The sequence below is a fragment of the Ananas comosus genome, linkage group 23 (genome assembly GCF_001540865.1).
Source record: "Ananas comosus cultivar F153 linkage group 23, ASM154086v1, whole genome shotgun sequence".
NCBI lineage: Eukaryota > Viridiplantae > Streptophyta > Magnoliopsida > Poales > Bromeliaceae > Ananas > Ananas comosus.
The window spans coordinates 3,572,536-3,593,117 of record NC_033643.1 but is presented as its reverse complement, the minus strand read 5'-3'; the positions used below and the strand labels follow the sequence as shown (position 1 = coordinate 3,593,117).

At 36.5% G+C, this 20,582-nt stretch overlaps 2 protein-coding genes across 6 annotated transcripts; one reads left to right on the top strand and one right to left on the bottom strand.

The window, feature by feature from the left end:
• LOC109728048 (S-adenosylmethionine synthase-like) lies at positions 4,928–8,297 on the top strand. The gene is given in 4 exon segments (XM_020258327.1): positions 4,928–5,055; positions 6,713–7,264; positions 7,388–7,611; positions 7,613–8,297. Coding segments are annotated over 3 exon segments (1,179 nt in total). The 5' UTR covers positions 4,928–5,055; positions 6,713–6,748; the 3' UTR covers positions 8,052–8,297.
• Positions 15,376–20,361, bottom strand: LOC109728131 (CRS2-associated factor 2, chloroplastic). Of its 5 annotated transcripts, XR_002220921.1 has the most exons (8): positions 19,631–20,361; positions 18,785–18,912; positions 17,801–18,035; positions 17,382–17,509; positions 17,052–17,205; positions 16,149–16,699; positions 16,024–16,071; positions 15,376–15,618 (listed from the first exon to the last, which is right to left on the bottom strand). XR_002220921.1 is itself a non-coding variant. In XM_020258462.1 (6 exons), the coding sequence occupies exons 1-6, from the start codon at positions 20,274–20,276 to the stop codon at positions 16,263–16,265; spliced, it is 1,728 nt and encodes a 575-aa protein (XP_020114051.1). In that variant the 5' UTR covers positions 20,277–20,361; the 3' UTR covers positions 15,642–16,262. The 5 variants fall into 5 exon arrangements, 1 of the variants encoding a protein (XP_020114051.1); XR_002220920.1 differs by having other exon boundaries at positions 16,024–16,699; XR_002220922.1 differs by lacking the exon at positions 16,024–16,071.

The following is a 20,582-nucleotide window of genomic DNA, read 5'->3' as shown; positions in this document are numbered from 1 at the left end:
AAAATTATCGGGAAAAACTATTTTTTACGCTTTTCTGAGAAACCAACCAGCCTCGGAACTTCTTCGCTTGACCCAATATACGTCGGGTCCAAGTTGTTGTGCCTAGTCTCCATTTTCTAAGGTAAAAATGAATAGAACTTATCTAAAATATTGTTCGTTTAAATTCAACTATCTAACATTTAAAGATTGTGATTTTGCTATTATTCTTTACATAAATGTATGAACATCTTATTCAATACATCATCTAATTGTTTTAGGAAAATATTTAGCATTTGATTGATGAGGAGTGTAATCAAAAGTCTAAAATGGTGACAATATGTTTAGCCTTCGAATTATATTTTAAAAAATAAAATATATATTACCTCATAAATAAATATATTATTCTGTCAAATTATAGATACTGAGACCATTCGCTGAGCAACAATCAAAATTCTAACATCCAATTACATAAGACATTTTTTTGTAACAAATAAGTTATCATTGCAAATGTTATTTCAAACATTCAAACAGAGCCTGAATTTTCGAATTCGTTCTATTTGACTAAATTACTAGCTTTTTAATTTTAGAATTTGAATGTGTCGTTTACAATTAGCGAGCTTGATTAAAGCATGTTGTGTGATTTTTATATTACTGCATTTCAATTAAAAAATATGGCAATCATAGATTTGGATTGAGTGCTCCAAATCATAATTAATTGTGTCGATCGTTAATTTGTACGCTTAGTTAAAAATAGAATAGGCAATATTTCATCAATTCCTATATATAGAAAATAAAAGAACATTTTTGATAGAACTCGAAATCAAGCATAATAAGTTTTTTTTTGGCAAATAAATCCGTACAAAATTAATTACTATGTGCGACCATAACAACCTTTTTTTTTTTTTTGCAAGCATGTCCTACTAAACTATATATATGCAAAAGTATAAACTTTGCTGAGATATTTATATAATTTTACATTTTTATAGGGACGTGTATGCAAGAAACCACAAATTAACAAATCAATNTAAAAAATTATATAGTTAATTCAAAATAGTTTATAGTTCAGATAAACTTTGCTGAGATATTTATATAATTTTACATTTTTATAGGGACGTGTATGCAAGAAACCACAAATTAACAAATCAATGATAAAATCATACAAAATTTATCTGAACTATAAACTATTTTGAATTAACTATATAATTTTTTAAAATATTAATTTTACTTTCCAATCTTTCAATGTGTTTGATTAGAGTAAGTCAACAGTGATTTGACTTGCAAATTTAAGTACGTCGTTTATCATATATAGTTAGTATACTTCATATAATTTCATAACTATAAATTTATTGAAATACACAATTAGTTTAAATTTTGAAGTTAAATTATCATTAACTGATTCTGATTAAACAAATTCAAAAGTTTAATAATAAATTTGAATTTTTAAAATTAAATAATCAATTTAAAATAATTGCGCATGACATTGTAGAGGATCTCAACAGCTATCTTTTCTTGTTGAGTATCTAAATTTTAAATGCTTATTATGGATGACACGTCAGCTTATTCAAAGTGCAATCCAACTCTTGCACACCTAGTAGTATTAAATTATTATAAAAATATAAATACTTTGTAGTTATTAGAAAAATATAATCAATGGTCCTTTTCAATGAAGTTGTTTCTCTTATTTATCACACATTTTTAATGGGTTAACAAGGCTAAATTACACTTTTAGTCCTCAAACTATGAGCTTGATAATATTTTGGTCCTTAAATTTAAATATTATAATTTCTAACTCGAACCGTCTAACTTTTTACAGCAAATTCTACAATTCAATTAAGCTAACTGAATATTGATTTGTTTTTCACTAATGTGAAAGTGATGTGGTAATATTGTGATTGATAATACAATATATTTAAAACATGGGTTAAATGCATACAGGTTTCTGTAAATATAGTAATTTGCAAATGTATTTCTATAAAGTTCAACTTTCATATATTGTCTTTGCAAAAGTTTTATTTGTTTTCAAATATACCTCTTTGATTTGTTACCGTTAGAAAACCGTTAGAAAATTATTTATATTTTGAATTTTGCCATCACAAATATGTCCCTTCAAAAGCCACAACAGTATAATATAAGAAGGGTAAAAATATCAAATTAATTAGGATTAAGTATTTAACCTATGGTTAACAAAAATTTTCTAACGAATTCTAACGACAGAGATATATTTGAAAGGATTGAAATTTTTGTGGGGACAACATATTAAAGTTGAACTTTATAGGGATAAATTTACAATTTGCTATGTTTGAAGGGACCTGTTTGTAATTAACCCTTAAAACATCATATCACTTTAACACCAACAGCACTAAAACGATCTAATCTATTAGCAATGATAACTGTTGGGCCCAAACCACAGACCAAAAAATATTTAAGCCCAATTCTTACTGGCGTGTCATAGACTCTCTCAGTTTACGTCCCGACGTCCTCGTCAGTCCATCACACACATGATCCAAGACCACGAAGCGTTATTTGACGAGCCTCACACTTCCGACTGCTAAACCAGTGGGCAGTGGCTCTAATACCAAATATAACGATCCGACCCACTAGTGATAATAACTTGTTAGGTCCAAAATGTTTAAGCCTAGTTCTTATTGAAGTGTCATAAAAACGTTAAAACTAGTCAACTACATTAGATTGTGGAACACTATTACAACAATTTAAAAAATTTGAATTTGAAATTATAACGAATTAAAATTTAATAGTTTAAGTGTGACACAACTGATAGTTTGAGAACCAAAGTGTAACTTGGCTTAAAATAAAAAGGTTGAATTAAAGTTCATAAATAGGGAGTGCAAGTTACTCATATTGAAAAAATAAAAAATTATTTTTCTTAACACAATTGACTAAAAACTTAATGATAAACATCTGAAGTCACCGACGGTTCCTAGCGCAAGTGACAAAGGGCTTGTTTGTTGGTACCCCAAGTCTCAAGTTCGAATTCTAATTGATTCACATTTCCAGCTAAATTTATTTCTAAATAAAATATACGAAGCAGAGAGCATGCTACTTATCTCTCTCTCTCTCTCGAAAAAAAAAAAAAAAAAAAAAAACATCTTGAAGCCCCAAATTTACAATATAATTACTCTATATTTTTAATTAAATTTATTTTTAAAAGAATAAAAAATTGTGTCACCTACTCCCACCTACCACATCTTAAACTCTTGTTGGAGTCAAGTGGTAGGAAGTGGTCACAACTAGTAATTAGTGATGTACCACCAACCTACCAAATATTAGTTGAGAATCACCTCCACAAATCATTGCAACTTGAGTCAAAATTTTGATTTCCTTTTCAATTTGAAAAATGCAGTTAGTGATGTTGATGGAATCCTCCACCATGTAACCTTAAAATTTCTTCTTTTTTTTTTTTTTTTTTATATTATATTTCAGAAATATTCACTTTTTATGTTGATTGAGTTATCATTGATTTTAGAACAAAAAATTACCAATCTTTGATAAACTCAATTAAAGAAACTAAATTTAAGAATTACAAGGTTGTTTTTGAAAATACCTTCATGTAACATCCAAGTACCTAGTTGTTAGAAAAGTTGTTTATTTTAACTGTATGTACACTATCTGCTTAATAAATTTTAAAAAAATACTATTTGTACGCCCCACGTTAAAAAAATCTTTTATAGAATATTTAGTATTACAAAATAAAAAGGGCCTCCTGATTTTCTTTTTTCGGTAAATAGATGCATAAACTTTTAATTTTCGTAATTATATTCTTTAAAATTTACCAATAGTTTAATCGGCCACTCTCGTCAAGTAAATTAATTATTATAGATTTATAATCTAGTAAAACCCTTCTCTGCCAATTTTGATAATTACGCATGACGATTGAAGAATAAATTAAGCCGAACTTCAATTTTTATCGCTTGTTTTGAAGTTTTATAAAACTATATGCATAGGTGAGAACCAAAATTATTATGTAATTAATAACTCGGTAATGAAAGAGATTTATTGAACTATTTGATAAAAGATCAAGAAGCCTCATTTTTAAAATTAAAAATTTAGACGCATGTTTACAAAGAGCTCGAGTTTACAAATTTTTTTATAATTTTTTAAAATGTAAATTTTACATTTTTATCATAAATGTACAGATAAACTATATTTAATTTTTTTTAATTAGGAACGAACGGTATTATACCCATCATTAAAAAAAATAACGTGCATAGAAAATTTATACAACAACCGTACATATTTTTTAAATTAAAAATTATTATGTACTTCTAAATCTAATTAAAAATAAAAAAATTTGTATAAAATTAGGATCCGTACATATTTATATTTATATATTTATTCTTTCATTATTCGAGCATGCAACATTTCCAAACGGTTGCCTTTGAAAAACTCGGGAAGGGTCAACGATGAGTACAGTGCTCTTACATGTGGGGACCACTCGCACGGGGTCCACGTGTTCTAAAACGGTCGCGCGCGCTCTTTTGACCGGGTTACGTGGCGCGTTCTCATTGGCCGCTCTCTCGCTGCACGTGTCTCCTGTTGCGTACGGGATCCTAGCCGGTCACCACCGGCTCCCCCAACCCCCCGCGCTTCGATGAACCTGGACAGCGCGTGGGTCCAGGGAGGTAGGTGGGTCACCGGCTACAGCCGGTAAAGGCGGGATCCCCGGTAAACACCGTAGTAGACCCGGTCTACGACTCCTCGGGGCCAAGTCGCACTGTTGTCGGGTTTTTACTGGGCGGCGTTTGCTGACGTGGAACGCGCGGTCTACGGGGGCGCTTTGAGTTGGTCTCCTAATTCCACCGAGTTCGTCGGGGTCGCACTCGCTCACCGACCCCCAACTTAAATGGAAACCCCGTGAGATCCGATCCGCATCCCTCGCCCACGGTTCGATCTCGGCCGTCCGATTCGAGCGGTCCAAAAATCGCGTGCGCCCTCGGCCGTCTATAAAAGGAGCCCCCCACGGAGAAGGATTAGAGGTCGTGCGTCCACAGGGAGGGGATTCGTTACAGAGAGAGAGAGAGAGAGAGAGAAGGGAAGCGGCGTTCGCTAGGGTTTCAGGTAATCAGATCTCGACCTCTCTTCGCTTGGATCTGCTTCGATCGAGGTGTAATGGTGTGTTTTTTTGCCATTTTTGGGTGGTTTTTTGGGCTTGGAACGATCTAAATGCCGGATCTAGGACCTTTCGTGGCGTTGACCTGGGAGTACGATCCGTATTTTGGCGTGATCTGGTGTTCTTTATAGATCTGGGTGGATTTTATTGTATAGATCAGGTTTTATCCGGTTCCTTTAGTGTAATTAGTTGGATCTGGGTTGTGAATTGGTTATCGAGGTGGTTTTTGGTGCTTCGGAGGGAGTAGTTGTCGACGATCTAAAAATTTCGCTAGTTTCGTGTGTAGTTTCTGTTTTTTTGTTTTAATGCTAGATTTAGGGTTTCGATTTGATGAAATTGGTGTGGAATAGAGGGATCTGAAGTGTCCTGCTCCGAGATCTGCGTATTTTCCTTATTATCAGTTGATTATACTCTTGGATCTAACGATTTCTTTACATATATGACATTTTCAAGCTATAGATCTTTGTTCTAGGGTAGCATTTCGGAAATTCCCTATCTTTTTTGGGTATTATCCCGTCCAGTATTGAGATCAAACAAACAAATTGCTCTATTCGTATCGATGCGACAAAGCTTCTTTTTTTTCTTTTGTTAGCTACTATTATCTTACTGTTCTAACTTTGTCTATTTACACTGCTACGCGACCTCTTGCTTTAAGGTTATTTGTGATGTTTAAATTCAAATCTTTACCCTTATCGAGCATAGGGATGGCCTTTGATTTTTTTGATCTCTAGTACCTTTTCCTCGTAGAAGCGTTTCTATGAAGAGAGAGTGAGATGCTTTGTGATCATCCACTTCCATTTATGTAGTAGAGGATTCTGATTCTCCATTGTCGTGATCTCGTTTTATTCTCAACATATCAATGCTTTGTTTTGTACTCTCTTCACCTGCTGTTCCTTTTTCTTGTTGAATCTAGTCCTTGTATTTATGTATTTATCCAATATAGAAAGGAAAAAAGAGCGAGAACGACGAAAAATTTGAGATCATTATCTAATTGGGTGATAGTTCAATAGGATTCGTCATATTTTTTCAGAACAAATCAAGAATTTAAATACCATGACACTGAGTCGTGCCGAAAGTTTGCTGGCACGATAGAAAATGTTGCATGTCGGACTGTGCCGATGTGTGTTGGTCACAAAAAAATACATGTATGTCGGACCGTGCCGATGTGTGTCGGTCACAAAAAAATATATGTGTGTCAACAAATAATTATATGAAATATTTATTTTCTTTAGCGCCAAAATATTATAATTGCTTATTTTGTATTTTTATGTAATTTTTTAAATTTTATTGAAAAAATTACATACTAATTTTTTTTTTAAAAAAAGAGTTTTGAGCTGTGCTATCAGCACGGAGCTATATCGTGCCGATATATGGTGGATACGGCCCATGCTAATACGCACTTAACTTAAGCCTAGTATAAGATCACATCATGGAAGTTGGAAATAACATGCATTTTGATTTAGTAGCGAAAAAAAAAACCTCTTATGTAATAAAAAAACAAACAGGTGCTTGAGTGTTTTTTCTACCCCTTATATCAATTTAAAGTTTGGATTTTGATCTCAAAACTGTGCGAAAATTTAGATGTTTACCTATATGCTCACTCAGGTTTTAAGCTTAAAAAAACAAGAAGAAGAGAAAGAAATGGAGGACACTTTCCTTTTCACATCGGAGTCGGTCAACGAGGGCCACCCCGACAAGCTCTGCGACCAGATCTCCGACGCTGTCCTCGACGCATGCCTGGCCCAGGACCCCGACAGCAAGGTTGCGTGCGAGACCTGCACCAAGACCAACATGGTCATGGTGTTCGGCGAGATCACCACCAAGGCCAACGTGGACTACGAGAAGATCGTCCGCGACACGTGCCGCACCATCGGCTTCGTCTCCGACGACGTGGGCCTCGACGCCGACCACTGCAAGGTGCTCGTCAACATCGAGCAGCAGTCCCCCGACATTGCCCAGGGCGTGCACGGCCACTTCACCAAGCGCCCCGAGGAGATCGGCGCCGGTGACCAGGGCCACATGTTCGGCTACGCCACTGACGAGACCCCTGAATTCATGCCCCTTAGCCATGTTCTCGCCACCAAGCTCGGCGCCCGCCTCACCGAGGTCCGCAAGAACGGCACTTGCTCCTGGCTCCGCCCCGACGGCAAGACCCAGGTAGCTATCTACTACAGTTCCCTCGGTCATTGAAAACAGGAGGGAGATTTGCTGAATTTAAAAGAATCTCCAAATTCAAATTGTTGTAGAAATATCTCTAAAACCCTATATATCTATATATAGGTCACCGTCGAGTACCGCAACGACAAGGGAGCCATGGTCCCCGTCCGCGTCCACACCGTCCTGATCTCCACCCAGCACGACGAAACGGTGACAAACGACGAGATCGCGGCGGACCTCAAGGAGCACGTGATCAAGCCGGTGATCCCCGAGCAGTACCTGGACGAGAAGACCATCTTCCACCTGAACCCGTCAGGCCGCTTTGTGATCGGCGGGCCCCACGGCGACGNGCCTGACAGGCCGCAAGATCATCATCGACACCTACGGAGGGTGGGGCGCCCACGGTGGCGGCGCCTTCTCGGGCAAGGACCCCACCAAGGTGGACCGCAGCGGGGCCTACATCGTCCGCCAGGCCGCCAAGAGCATCGTGGCCAACGGGCTTGCGCGCCGCTGCCTCGTCCAGGTGTCGTACGCCATCGGCGTGCCGGAGCCGCTCTCGGTGTTCGTCGAAACCTACGGCACGGGCAAGATCCCCGACAAGGAGATCCTGCAGATCGTGAAGGAGAACTTCGACTTCAGGCCGGGGATGATCACCATCAATCTCGACCTGAAGAAGGGCGGGAACCGCTTCTTGAAGACGGCCGCGTACGGGCACTTCGGGAGGGACGACCCCGACTTCACCTGGGAGGTGGTCAAGCCCCTCAAGTGGGACAAGCCCGCCGCTTAAGCAAAGCAAATTTTACTCGATTCATCTCCCTCTCTCCCTCTCTCTACATCTATTTCTTTGTCTGCTAGGTTAAGTTCAATAACTACTGAATTGCTATTGCTATTGCTGCTGCTGCTGCTGCTGCTGTTGCTGCATCTGAGCTCTCTCGTTCTCTCTCTCTCTCTCTCTCTCACTCCTCTTCCTCGTCCTACTATCTCGTCACTCTCATTAGTGATTATGATGATTATGCCCTGCATCCTTTTCTAAGCTGATGTATTTTTTGTCGTCTGATATGGGATTTGTAAGAGCAGCTGTACTGGAGCTGCTTGCTTGCTTGCTTGCCTGCTTTCTCTCCCCTGGGATTTATTGCGTGTAATGCTCTCGTCTGCATTTCAAAAGTTTGAATCAATGAAACAAAAAAATTAAGGGAAAAGCAAGGAAAGAATTTGTTGCTTGTTCTTGTTGTGTCTCGGTTTTTACCAATACATTACAGGTGCGTTTGGTTCGAAATCGGAATCGAAATGAGAATAAGCTGTAAACAGAATCAGAATTATTTATCATCTCATTCTGTTTGGTTCGTCACTTGAATCGGAATCGGAATGAATTATTTTCATTGTCTGCGTTTGATTCAGATAGATATCAAAAAATGTAATCAGATTAATATGTCAATTTTATCTTTATAATATATTAGTTTATATTCAAACTAAAAATTAAATACTAAAAATTTATGTCAAAATTTTAAATATATTTTATTAAAAAATTAAATTTGAAATTGAATGGTGATTCAAACATAATAAAATTTTGGGATTTATTCAACATTCAAATTTAATTTTAATTTGAATCCATAAATTTAATTTAAATTTTAAATAAAATTTGAATAAAATTTTAGATTTTAAATTGAATTTAAATTTAAATTCAAATTTATAAATTAGATTTGAAATGTTTGATTGAATTTTAATTTTTAATTTAAGTTTAAACTAAAATTAAAATTTATAAATATAATTTTTAAACTCAAACTTATATTTTAATTAAAAAAATAAGCTTAAAAAGTTAAATTTAATCTAATCAAATTAATTCCGCCCGGATTCAATTTCCAATCCGGTCTCTTAGGCCGTATTGAAAAAATGAATAATCATCCGGGATTCGGAAGCAGAATAAAAATTCCACGTACCAAATACGGACAAACACGGATTCGTCCATTCCGATTCCAATTTCAGGGTAAAAAGGGGACGAACCAAACACACCTTATAATTATTTATTATATATTTATATCAAAATTTTGGTATTTTATTAAAATAATAATTTGCTAATTTTAAAGATGGGGCCCGTATTGATCATGAAGCGCGATTAAATTCTTTCTTGTTTGGTTGGGGGTTAAGGGGTGGAATAACCCCTTAACCCTTAACCCCCATTTTATCCCCAAACACCCCAAAAAATGGGTGAGGTTAGCTAACCCCACCTCAAATAAATTATTCCGGATTAGCTAACCCCATCTAACCCCATCAAACTCCAACCAAACATTATTTTCTATTCATAATAACCCACTATCTTTCTTATCACACATACTCCAATCAATCATTATGCTTCTTTATCAATTATATCTTCTTATCTCACCTACTCCAACTAAACACTATTTTTCATTATTCTAGACTAACTCCAACTCCCAACAAAACACAAAAAATTTTTAACCCCATTTTAATCCTGAACTTAACTTTATCTCTGGAATAGCTACTTTTTTCTTAACCCCGAACCAAACGGAGACTTAAAGTCTATTTGGTTATGTTTCGAATTTACTTTTGCGCAAAGCAGAAGCCGATTCGAGTGTTCTTGTAGAATCGATTCTGTAATGAGTGCTTTTCCGCATCTTGGCCAAACAGGAGCTTATTATGCCTTAATAATAATATACACACAAGAGATTTTTTATTTTTATTTTTATTTTTATTTTTTTTAATCTTATCGTTAGGTCCTAATAATGATTTCTCAGTCATGTGTCAATTTAGGAATAAACTTACGTGGTGATTGATACCTTTGTGTTCTTGCCCCTTTGGTTAATTTCTAAACAATAGGAGCTTGACTTTTTTGGCCACTGTATTATTCCTTATATATAATCAGGATTTTTAAAATTTGGAATTTGTACCTCAAAATTGATTTATCACATCCTTAAAAAATATTTGGGTTGGGTTTGCGCAATTCCTTATGTGGTAAGAGTAGCTGTATAATTATTACTTTTTATCTACACACTAAATTATCTCATAAGCGAAACATAGTATTAAAAAAAAATTAGGTAAAAACGAAAAGAACTTATCTAAACTCTGATCATTTTGATTTGGTTTTTCAACCTTTTAATTTATTTGAAAGAAGTCAGTCAACGATATTTTAATTTTAAAATTTAAATGTGCCGTTCTTCTTTTTTTTTACATATTTAGTTAGTTAATTTCATTCAATGCTTGTTATTATAAATTTATTAAAATACGGAATTAGCTTAAGTCAAATTTATCATTGACTTGTTCAAATCAAATAAATTAAAAAGTCGGATAGCAAAATTAAAATTTTGAAAGATTAAATAGCCGATTCAAAATGATTCATATTTCGGATAAAATATATACATTTTCATATATATATATATATATTATATAATAGTATATATATATATATTATAGAACTAGCTGAATACATATCAATAACGACCAAGCTATTGGTTCTATTAGTTTTTTTACCCTTGAATTGAGAAATGCATGGTTAGATGATGTAAGTCCCCCTAGGGGTTGAGTGACGGTGTTGGCTAAATATTATAATTTAAAGGTAAAAATAATTAAAGGAATAATCTAACGGCGCATAAAACTTAGATAGCACTCGGACTCTATATAAGGCGGAGCCAACGCAGAGGGGCCCACATCATCCTATACTGCACATTTTATCAATCCAAGGGCTAAAAAACTAATACAACCAATAGCTTGGTGCTATTGGATAGTATTCCACATTGTTCTAATTATATATCATATAGTATATATATATACTATACTATATAAGCTAGGCTGTATACTATCGTGTACACGGGAGCATCCGTGCCTACCCAAGTTGTCTTTCAATGTGAGGCTTCAATTGACGATCGGCTAGGCGTTAGACTTGATCTCACACTATAAAAGTATTTTAGAAATACTAAATTTCATAATTTTTCAAACATCATTTTTGGCTAGAGTGATCAAACAAGGTTCCAAAATTATACCAACATTTAACGGTAGACAATGATAGTCGTTTTCAAGTTCAACGGTGTAGAAGTATCCAAAATTAGAATGAAGAATTAATAGAAAATTCTACTTAACTCAAATAGCAAGTAAAATAGCATATACCTGTTTGAGAATTTGAATAGTCTTTATCATCTTTTTATGAGATTTCATTGTCAGCCGTTCATTTTTAGACTACTCCTTTGATAGGCTAAATGATGCTGAAACAATATGAAATTTAGTTTTCCAAATACTTTAATAGTGTAAGATCTAAAGTCGTAACGGAGCCGATGCGTGATTTCGAAGCCAGCATCATGAAAACAACTTGGAGCACGGAGCTCCTCCGTAGCACCAGATCAGTAGTACAGCCTAGTCATATATAACTATATATATTATATATATATATATATATATTATATATATAGATTCGTGGCTACTTATATCTATCGATAGCCAAGCCATTGAGACTTATTAGTTTTCCTACCCGTTAGATCTACCGCCTTTGATCCATTTTCGCTATCCGTTAATAGACTATTTACAATGCACACGCCACATCAACTCTAAGGAAACCACTATCATCCTAACCCACATCCTTTCATCCATCGGCCGAAACTCAATAGACTACAGGCTTTGTACAAAATATTCTATAGTAGTTAGTACGATAATTCTATAGTTAGAGTTGCTACTAAACTATCGATAGTATGAAGCCGCTTTGATGACTATTAAAGTTTTCTACCGTTAGATCTACCCTGTGATCATGTTCCATACCGTAGATTAATATCGTTAAACAACCACCCACCCCTCAACCCTAGGGACCACTACTCATCCTAAACATATATATAATTATATATATATAATATTATCATATTTATATATTATATATATATATATATATATAAGTCTTGTGTGCTATTAGAAGCAAGGAGGCCTCCGTATTCCTAAGCCGTTTTCGATGATAGAGCTTTTGATTCGACAATCAAGACCTACTATATATATATTTGGTAGGACTACAATACTTTTATAAGTATAGAACTCTTTATATTTATAAGTTTTCTAAGCTGTTGGATAAAGAAATACATAGGGGCCTATACTTATGAGTATATGCTCCTATGTGTAAAAGAAAAAATTCTAGAATGCAACGGGTATATTGGTGATGTGGTATAACAAACCAATCAAATATCTCCTTTTAGGAGTATATGTCCCATCATGATTATAAAAAAATATTTTTATTGTACTTTTGTTTGAAAAGAAGAAATATGATTGACTTGTTATTAATGACGTGGTGCAAGTGTGACATTGTAGAATTCCTCGTGTAAAAGGATCTTTGTACTTATAAGTACAAAAGGGCGTACAGTCATAAAAGTATAATAACCCGTCCTCTTTTCTCTCTCTCTCTCTCTCTCTCTCTCTATATATATATATATATATATATATATAATATGAGTTGAGCTTTTGTACTTTTAAAAGTATACGAGCTCAATGTACTTGCGATTTTTTAGTCGTCAGATCCCCTCAAAATTTATACAATATTAATAAAAAAAACTTAATAGAACACATATTTAATAATGCTATACAGATTTTGAGATGATTCAACGTCTATATTCTTGAAGTTTCATATTCTTGATAGCAGAGAATTATTTTTTACCCAACATGAATTTGGGGGCTTTTTTTGCAATTAGGCCCCTAAAACAAATTTATTTTAAAAATAGCCTCAGCAAATTTAAATTTACAAAAATGGCCCTGGCCCTGCCACGTAGGCGCCACGTTAGCGCCATGCCGGCCGGGCTGGGCCAGGTAGTTAAGTTAAACACGGTAAACCATTCACCGTGTCTAAACACGGTGAATGGTTCACCGTGTCTGGGGAAAAGGAAGGAAAAAGAAAAATATACGTATTATAAAAAAGATAAGTATGGAATACGGTGAATCATTCACCGTGTTCAAACACGGTGAGTGGTTTACCGTGTTCAACTTAACACCCCAATCTGTTCAAATGGCACTGATGTGGCGCCTACGTGGCAAGATTAGGGCCATTTTTATAAATTTAAATTTACTTGGATTTTTTTTAAAATAAATTTTTTTTAGGGCACTAATTGCAAAAAAAGCCTGTTAAATTTGGGCATCCAAAACAGTTTACGGAATTAACCTGCGGAGTGTGGCTTGATTGGTAAGGGTAGTGGTGGGTGGTGAATCCTTTGGATTTGATTTTTTTTGTCCTTTTGGGGCATTGAAGAGACTATGGCTTGGTTGGTAAGGTAGTGGTGAGTGGTGAATCCTTTGGATATGATATTCTTAGTTTTTTTTGCCCTTTTGGGCCATTAAAGAGTCACAAAGGGTTCTCCTCCCTTATATATATATATATATATATTCCTTACAACATTGATTCCCAATGTAACCAAGTTGCCATGTTCCACAACACACACTTGCATCATCTCCATGCCTACAGGGGTAAGTAAATTTCAATTTGTCCCGTATGATTTAGTATCCTTCTATTTTTACTATTCCGTAGTTCAAAAACTACACTTTATTGTTTTATAATTTTACATGGACAGGTTGGGGTGTTAAATTGAACACAGTGAACTATTCACCGTGTTCCTTTTTCCAGACAGGGTGAAACCATTCACCGTGTTTAGACACAAAATGGTTCACCGTATTTAACTTAACTATCTAGCCCACCCCGCCCCACATGGCGCTAACGTGGCGCCTACGTGGTAGGATCAGAGTCATTTTTGCAAATTTAAATTTACTGAAACTATTTTTAAAATAAATTTTTTTCAGAGGACTAATTGCAAAAAAAGCCCAACGAATTATGCGCAACTATTCTGTGATTTTAATTTTACTTTATTAGGAGGATAATTAACTGCAACATAATTATCATCATTAACGATTATAATAAAATAATACTTTTTACAGACCACTGGCCGGTTACAGTATAATATTTTACCATCATATAATCTGTACTTTACCATCATTTGGCTTTCAAAAATATAACTTTGCTCTCCTATTTGACAGAAGATTCTTATGTGCAAAAAAAAGTTACGTAATAATTGAGTGCAACTTTTGAACCATAAGATAGTAAAATAAAAATGCACTAAACCACAAGAAAACAAATTAAAAGTTTATTCTAAAAAATAATAATAAAAGTATTTACATTTTGTTGGTAGTTTAAAGATGAGGAGTTTGGAGGTCATTGTGAGTGACATCATTTTGTGAGTGGAGCCATTTTGCACTTTTGAGGGCATCACAGATAGAGATGAATAAATGATGTCCAACACAAAAGACACTTCCACACACATTTAATAGTTTCTTTTTAGGGTTTGTTGGATGTGCCATTCTGCTTCTACTTTTTCTGCAAGTGGCTTTTAGAAGCAGATTAAAGAAACCAAAAAAAAAAAGAGCTCCTTTTCTGACCTGTTCTGAGGTTTCTTTAACATGGAGGGTATATGGTTGGGTAAACTACCACAATAGTTTTTTTTGTAGTTTATTTGCAGATCTTTTTCTTTCCTTCCTACTTTTGATCTCCACAACCATTAAAAGCAGTCAGTGATGTCTGAGAAAATATGAAGTTAGAAAGTTACAAGACCTAACCAAAGTGACAGCACATTTAAAAATGTGAACTTGAAGTTCACACAAGTGTTTGATTTTTGGAGGAAAAAAAAAAAAATCTCAAAGAAGAGTGTTTTCTGGCTCGAAAAGTATTTTTCGTTCATCTGATTTTCAAGGAAAAGGTAGTTTTCTGAGAAACCAAGCACCCATAATAATGTTGATTTTTTTACTACTATAATTGTAAAAGCATTTCTTAGAGAAGTATCTAAGCTTTGAAGGTTTGAATTTTACTACCTAATTTTCCGATGATTTTCCTATTTTATCAAAGAAAAATAATACGATTAAAGAATGAAATGTTTTGTCAACACTACTGGAAATACTGAAAGATTGGACAGTCGACTCAAAACCTTTCAAAATTCAAGAAAACGTTTCCAAAAAAAAATCATAATACTATGTGGTAAGATCAAAATTTTTGATATTTCAAATACCAATTATGGGGCAGGTAAATTATGTAACCTTTGTACCTAAAGAAAAGAAATTTACTCAAACTTGCATGCACCACACAAAGCTTCAAGACAGATCAGACTCATGTCAGCAACTGATAGGCCGAACAAAGTAAAGTTTAGCAAAAGCATTTATTTAGTTATTAACAAGGTTCTAGTAGTGAAGAAATTACTACAAGAAAGATTACAAGCATTACCTGAAGCAATATCTTTACAGGGAGATGACCATCATCTTTTTATATAGGGAATAATCTCCATTAGTAAAATAAAAGCACAGAGTTAAACAGTATTCCTTTCTGGTGAATGTTCACAAGTAATCTGTTTGCAGAAAGAAACGAGAATTAGACGAATAAAGAAGATAAAAGATATGAGATAACACGAAGTCGTTAATCTTAAGCAAGAATTTAAGTGCCATGGCAAAGGATTGTGCCGAAAACTTCCTGGCAAGGTGCGTACTGTGCTACATGTCATTCATAAAAATTATACGTGTGCCTACAAACAATGCCATGAAATAATTTTTTTTCTTTGGCACTAATATTCTCCACTTCATTGAGGAAATATTTGCTAATTTCAAAGAAAAAAAGGATTTTGACTCATGCCGTCGGTACGGGAGTCATATTGTGCAAATATCTTGTTAGCACGGTATGGTATGGTAGCCACAACCAGTACCCACGGGCACCTAATCCTTGCTCTGAAGGTTCCAAAAATGCCAGATTTGCTTACCTGTTATGAGATACTATATACATTTATCTTCTTCCATGCCGCTTAAACCTGCTTTTCGCTGAAATATCAATCCTATTTTAATTTCCTGGAACAGTGGGTAGCATTGAAAAATTATATGCGAGCACCTGAAAGGATCCGTCAGTTTGATGGATTTCAAACATTCCGCAAATGCTCTTCATTTTTCATTCAGAATGGCAAGATTGTCACCATCCCACTCGGATTGGAAAAGCAACAGGGCTTTAACAGTCCCTGCTGAGCCTCTCTGCTATGGAGTCGATAGGTAAAGAACCAAAAGGAACTGACGATTCAACATCTGTCTCAAGTGAATCGAAATCAGAACCTTCATAGTCGGCACCATTGTCAGTCCCATCGATCTCTTCGTCATGATCCTTAGGGTCACGACTAATCCCCATCTTCGCTTTATCGTTCGATTCAGCAGTCATAGCATTGGGCTCTTCCCCACCGGTTAGTATTAAAGCTGGATAGGAATGCTCTGCAGCCTGTGACAAACCTTCGAACTCCTCGACCCTCTTAAGAAGAGAGTCTGGACTGAGTTCATTCCCATCTATCATTAATGCTTTCTGTGTATCTATTGCTCGCTTCCACAATGAAAACATTTTGGGACTCCACAATACTTTACTCACAGTGGTCTCATCACTATGACCAGTTGACTCACCTGTTCATACAAGGATATCATATCAAGTTTAATATAAACATATAATGTATGATGAAAGTGGACAAGTATGCTATTGCTGCTATAATACAGCATTCTGATTAGTATAATAGGAGACTAAAATTACTATTTCCAGATGTAGAAGGTACAGAAATCTCAAAGCTAAGGGCTGAACTAGAGAAATCTTCAGAGTGCATAGATTGTATATTGAAATAAATATTTGCAAACAAAGACATCTTAAAGCATATGTATTAGCAGATCCTCTTCTTTTTTTTTCCGTTCTGACTGAATCTATGAGCAGGATTAAAATGTGGCAAAATAATCTGCTTGGTATTGTAAAAAAGACAAACTGCACCTGAACTGTTCACATCAGACTGAAGAACACCTTCGCTTAATTGAAGCTTTGATAAAGAGGGCATCGGCGTCGAGTATTTTGATTTCCAATCTTTGCCTCTCCACATTAATATCTGCTCATTGTCAAAAGACAAGAGAACACAAGGGACCAGTTCCTATAAACCAAAAGATAAGCATCATCAGTTAATGAAATGTACGAATTCTTAAAGGATTTTTGTCTGATCCAAAAGATTTTTATTTTTTTTCATTGATACATGCCCACTGATGTTGCATAAGAGCAAATTCTGAAGAAGATCGATGAAAAGCAAAAGATTTTCACTATTACACAAACCTTCAGCTTTGCACCTAACTTCTTGTAATCGCTTGCATGCATCCCCTCGCAATTAATCTTTACGAGTTCGCTTCCCTCAAATGCATCCCTTACATCCTTCACAAGGCTAATGTATATCCCATTCTTTGCTGCAGCATAAACAACACAATAAAATAAGAAACAAGCGGCCATAGAAAGCGCATCACTAGACTTCAAACTGAGATAGATTACAGAATCCTTCAGATCACACAGCCAAAGAAACGTAGGGAGAGAGAGAGGGAGAGAGAGAGGTTTACAGGGTCCCAGGCTTTTAAGTGTAACATCAATACTTTTCTCACACCGGTCGACGGTCGTAACAGTAGAAAAGGCGCCAGTTTTTATCAACACTGATAGATCCTTGAGATAGCAAAAGAAATAAAGAAACCTCAAAATATAATTACCTAATTTACAGATAGGTAGCAAGCTTTGCCCTTTGTCTCTCATTTCATCGGCTTCTGCTTTTGTAAGCCCTTCCGGGGCTTCTTGAATGAGCTTTGGATAGACGGGAGCAGCTGGCTTCCATAGCATTATAGGATACCGAGGACGTTTACGCGGGTCGTAGTTTCTCCCCCGAAATAGATATACAATGCCTCCTATTCTATGTATAATCTTTCCCCCAGTTTTCTCCTGCCATTGCTAACATAAGATGAGCAATCATGGTAGAAATAGTGTACTAAGTTTCTTAAGGGTGTAGATGATATGAGCGGTTTTCAGTTTTGTAGTCTACATGTTTAGAAGTGGAAACTGGTTAGATGGTAATATATCGATCAGGCAGCACAACAACAAATGTCTCAATTTTAAGCACATGGGGGCTAAAAAAATGAATCTAATTGAAAAAAGAGCTTCAAATGTTGCTAATAAATAAATTATTCCTAGTACTTCGAAAATCAGCAATATAAAATAAATGATAATCGCCTTAAAGTGCCCTAACATAAAAGCTAAAAGTGCTCTTAAAATTTCCCACAATTAGAAGTTCAATACAAACTAAGAGCCATTTTGTCCCAGGTGGAGATTCTCCAAAAAAGCTACTGAGTGAAGATGTTTGAAGAAGCACTAACAGCTTTCAAATCAATGTCGAATAGCTTCCCACAGCAGCAGAAGAAGTTTCCATCTTTGAGGCTAGGAAGCTGATTTCAACCTCCTGCCACAGTAAAAACTGAAGAATTCTCATATGACAAATGCTTACTGAGTACTTTTCGAAGACGAATTTTTCCGGAAGCCAGGTCAGACATGTACAAACAAAGGCAGGAGTGGTAGGACAAGATGCTAGAACAATTCGGTCAATATTAGGAATGATTACTATCACCAATATGATAATTTATAAGTCAAAATTTATGCGTAAAAAGGAGATGCATCAGAAATCAATGATGCTTAGAGATAAGAACCTCAAGGCGGCGGCAGATATTGTTCATATCAACAGTGGGTACACCTCTGCATCTAACTTTACAAACTTCCTGCCGTCTCCAGTGGCAATGTACTAACTCCAACATGTTGTGAGTTAACCCATCCCTTCCTGTGCTTTACATAAGTCAAATAATAGAGAAGGCATATTGTGTGACAAAGTAGAAATAGTTTGTTTTCTAAAAAAAGGATTAGCTACGCATTTAGCCCGTGAAGTTTGATCGCTTTTTGTTTCACTCCCAAACTTTCAATTCGTATTGTAAGGCCTCACACACAGGACTTGATTGTCATGCCAAACATACTCTAGACACTAAATTGTTACTAATGTACGATGACAGATTCCAAATCAAGACCAAACGGCAAGGACTAAAATATTAATTAACCCCAAGAAATAAAAGAGAGAACTTAAAAGAAAATCCTCTCTTCCTGGCACAGTGTATTTGCAGTTTATTATCCTGTCGTTCAAAGTATCGCACTTTGCACCCCTATAGTCCTCACCTGCTGTTGACATCGAATAGCAAAAAGCTACTTTTTGTAGATCAAACGGCGATAAGTTGCAAGTTACAAGCAGTTAAAGTGCTACATTTTACAACCGAGTGGTTTATAAATGTAGCGATTTGTTATCCTCTTTAACGGCCGATTCTTACGAAAGTAAATTGCAAATACACTATTCCTTCCACATGGAGATTCTTTAAAATTCTATGGAAATAAAAGTTTCTCCACTCTTCCTATTCTGCATTAAGAAAGCGTAGAGATGAGAAAAGCAATGCATCTGAATTTGATTGAATCCTCCAAAGAGGATACAGTAGAAGAATACTTTGGATTCGTACCAAGATTAACCTGGCGATTGTGGGACAAATGGGGGCGCACGAGCGCCCTAACCTCCGCCCTCGTGAGCGGCGGCCCCAACACCTCCTCCCTGCTCCTCCCGTCCCCCGCCGCGTAATTCCCCAGCTCCAGAGGCCTCCTCCCCCTCGTCTCCAACACCACGGCGCCCTCTTCCGCCTCCGCTTCCGCGGACGCACCTCCGAGGGGCTCGAAGAGCCGGATCTTCCCCCGGCGCCGCTCCTTCTCCTTCTTGGACAGCAGCGGGGCCTTCCCCGTCCACGGCCGCGGCATGGACGGGGGGGCGAAGGGGAGGAACGCGGGCTCGCGGATGGCGAGGGGCGCGGCGCGCGGCGTCTCGGAGTAGCTGAAGCGGAACTCGAAGGGCGCCCCGGGGAGGCGGTAGGAGACCCCCGAGGCCCCCACCACCACCGCGCGCTCCCCCTCGCCGAGGACGGCGCCGCCGGGGGGCACGGGCTTGTGGTAGTGGGTGCGGGAGTGGGCGGCGCGGAGGGCCGGCGAGGGTTTGCTAATGTTAGGGTTTCCGTTTCCGGGGTTCTTCGTCGTCGTCGTCGTCGTCGTCGTCGTCGTCGGCTTCGTCTTCGACTTCGGCTTCGGCTTCTTGGTGGGGAGGGGGAGGATCGCCGGCATTTTGTGGGGGAGACGGAGGGGAGGATAAGAAGAGCGATGGAGACGAAATGAGACTATGAGAGGAAGGAGACGATGATGATGATGATGAGGGTGAGATATTTTTTTTTTAATTATTTATACTCTATTATAACTGGAAAAAGAATGCGAAAAGACCCCTCAAGTATAACCCTATAGTTTAAAAAACCACAGGGTACTAATTTGATACAAAATCAAAATCACAGGGTACTAAAGTGATAAAATGCAAAACCACAGGGTACTAACTTGATACACTTTAAACCGCAGGGTACTAAAGTGATAAAGTGAGAA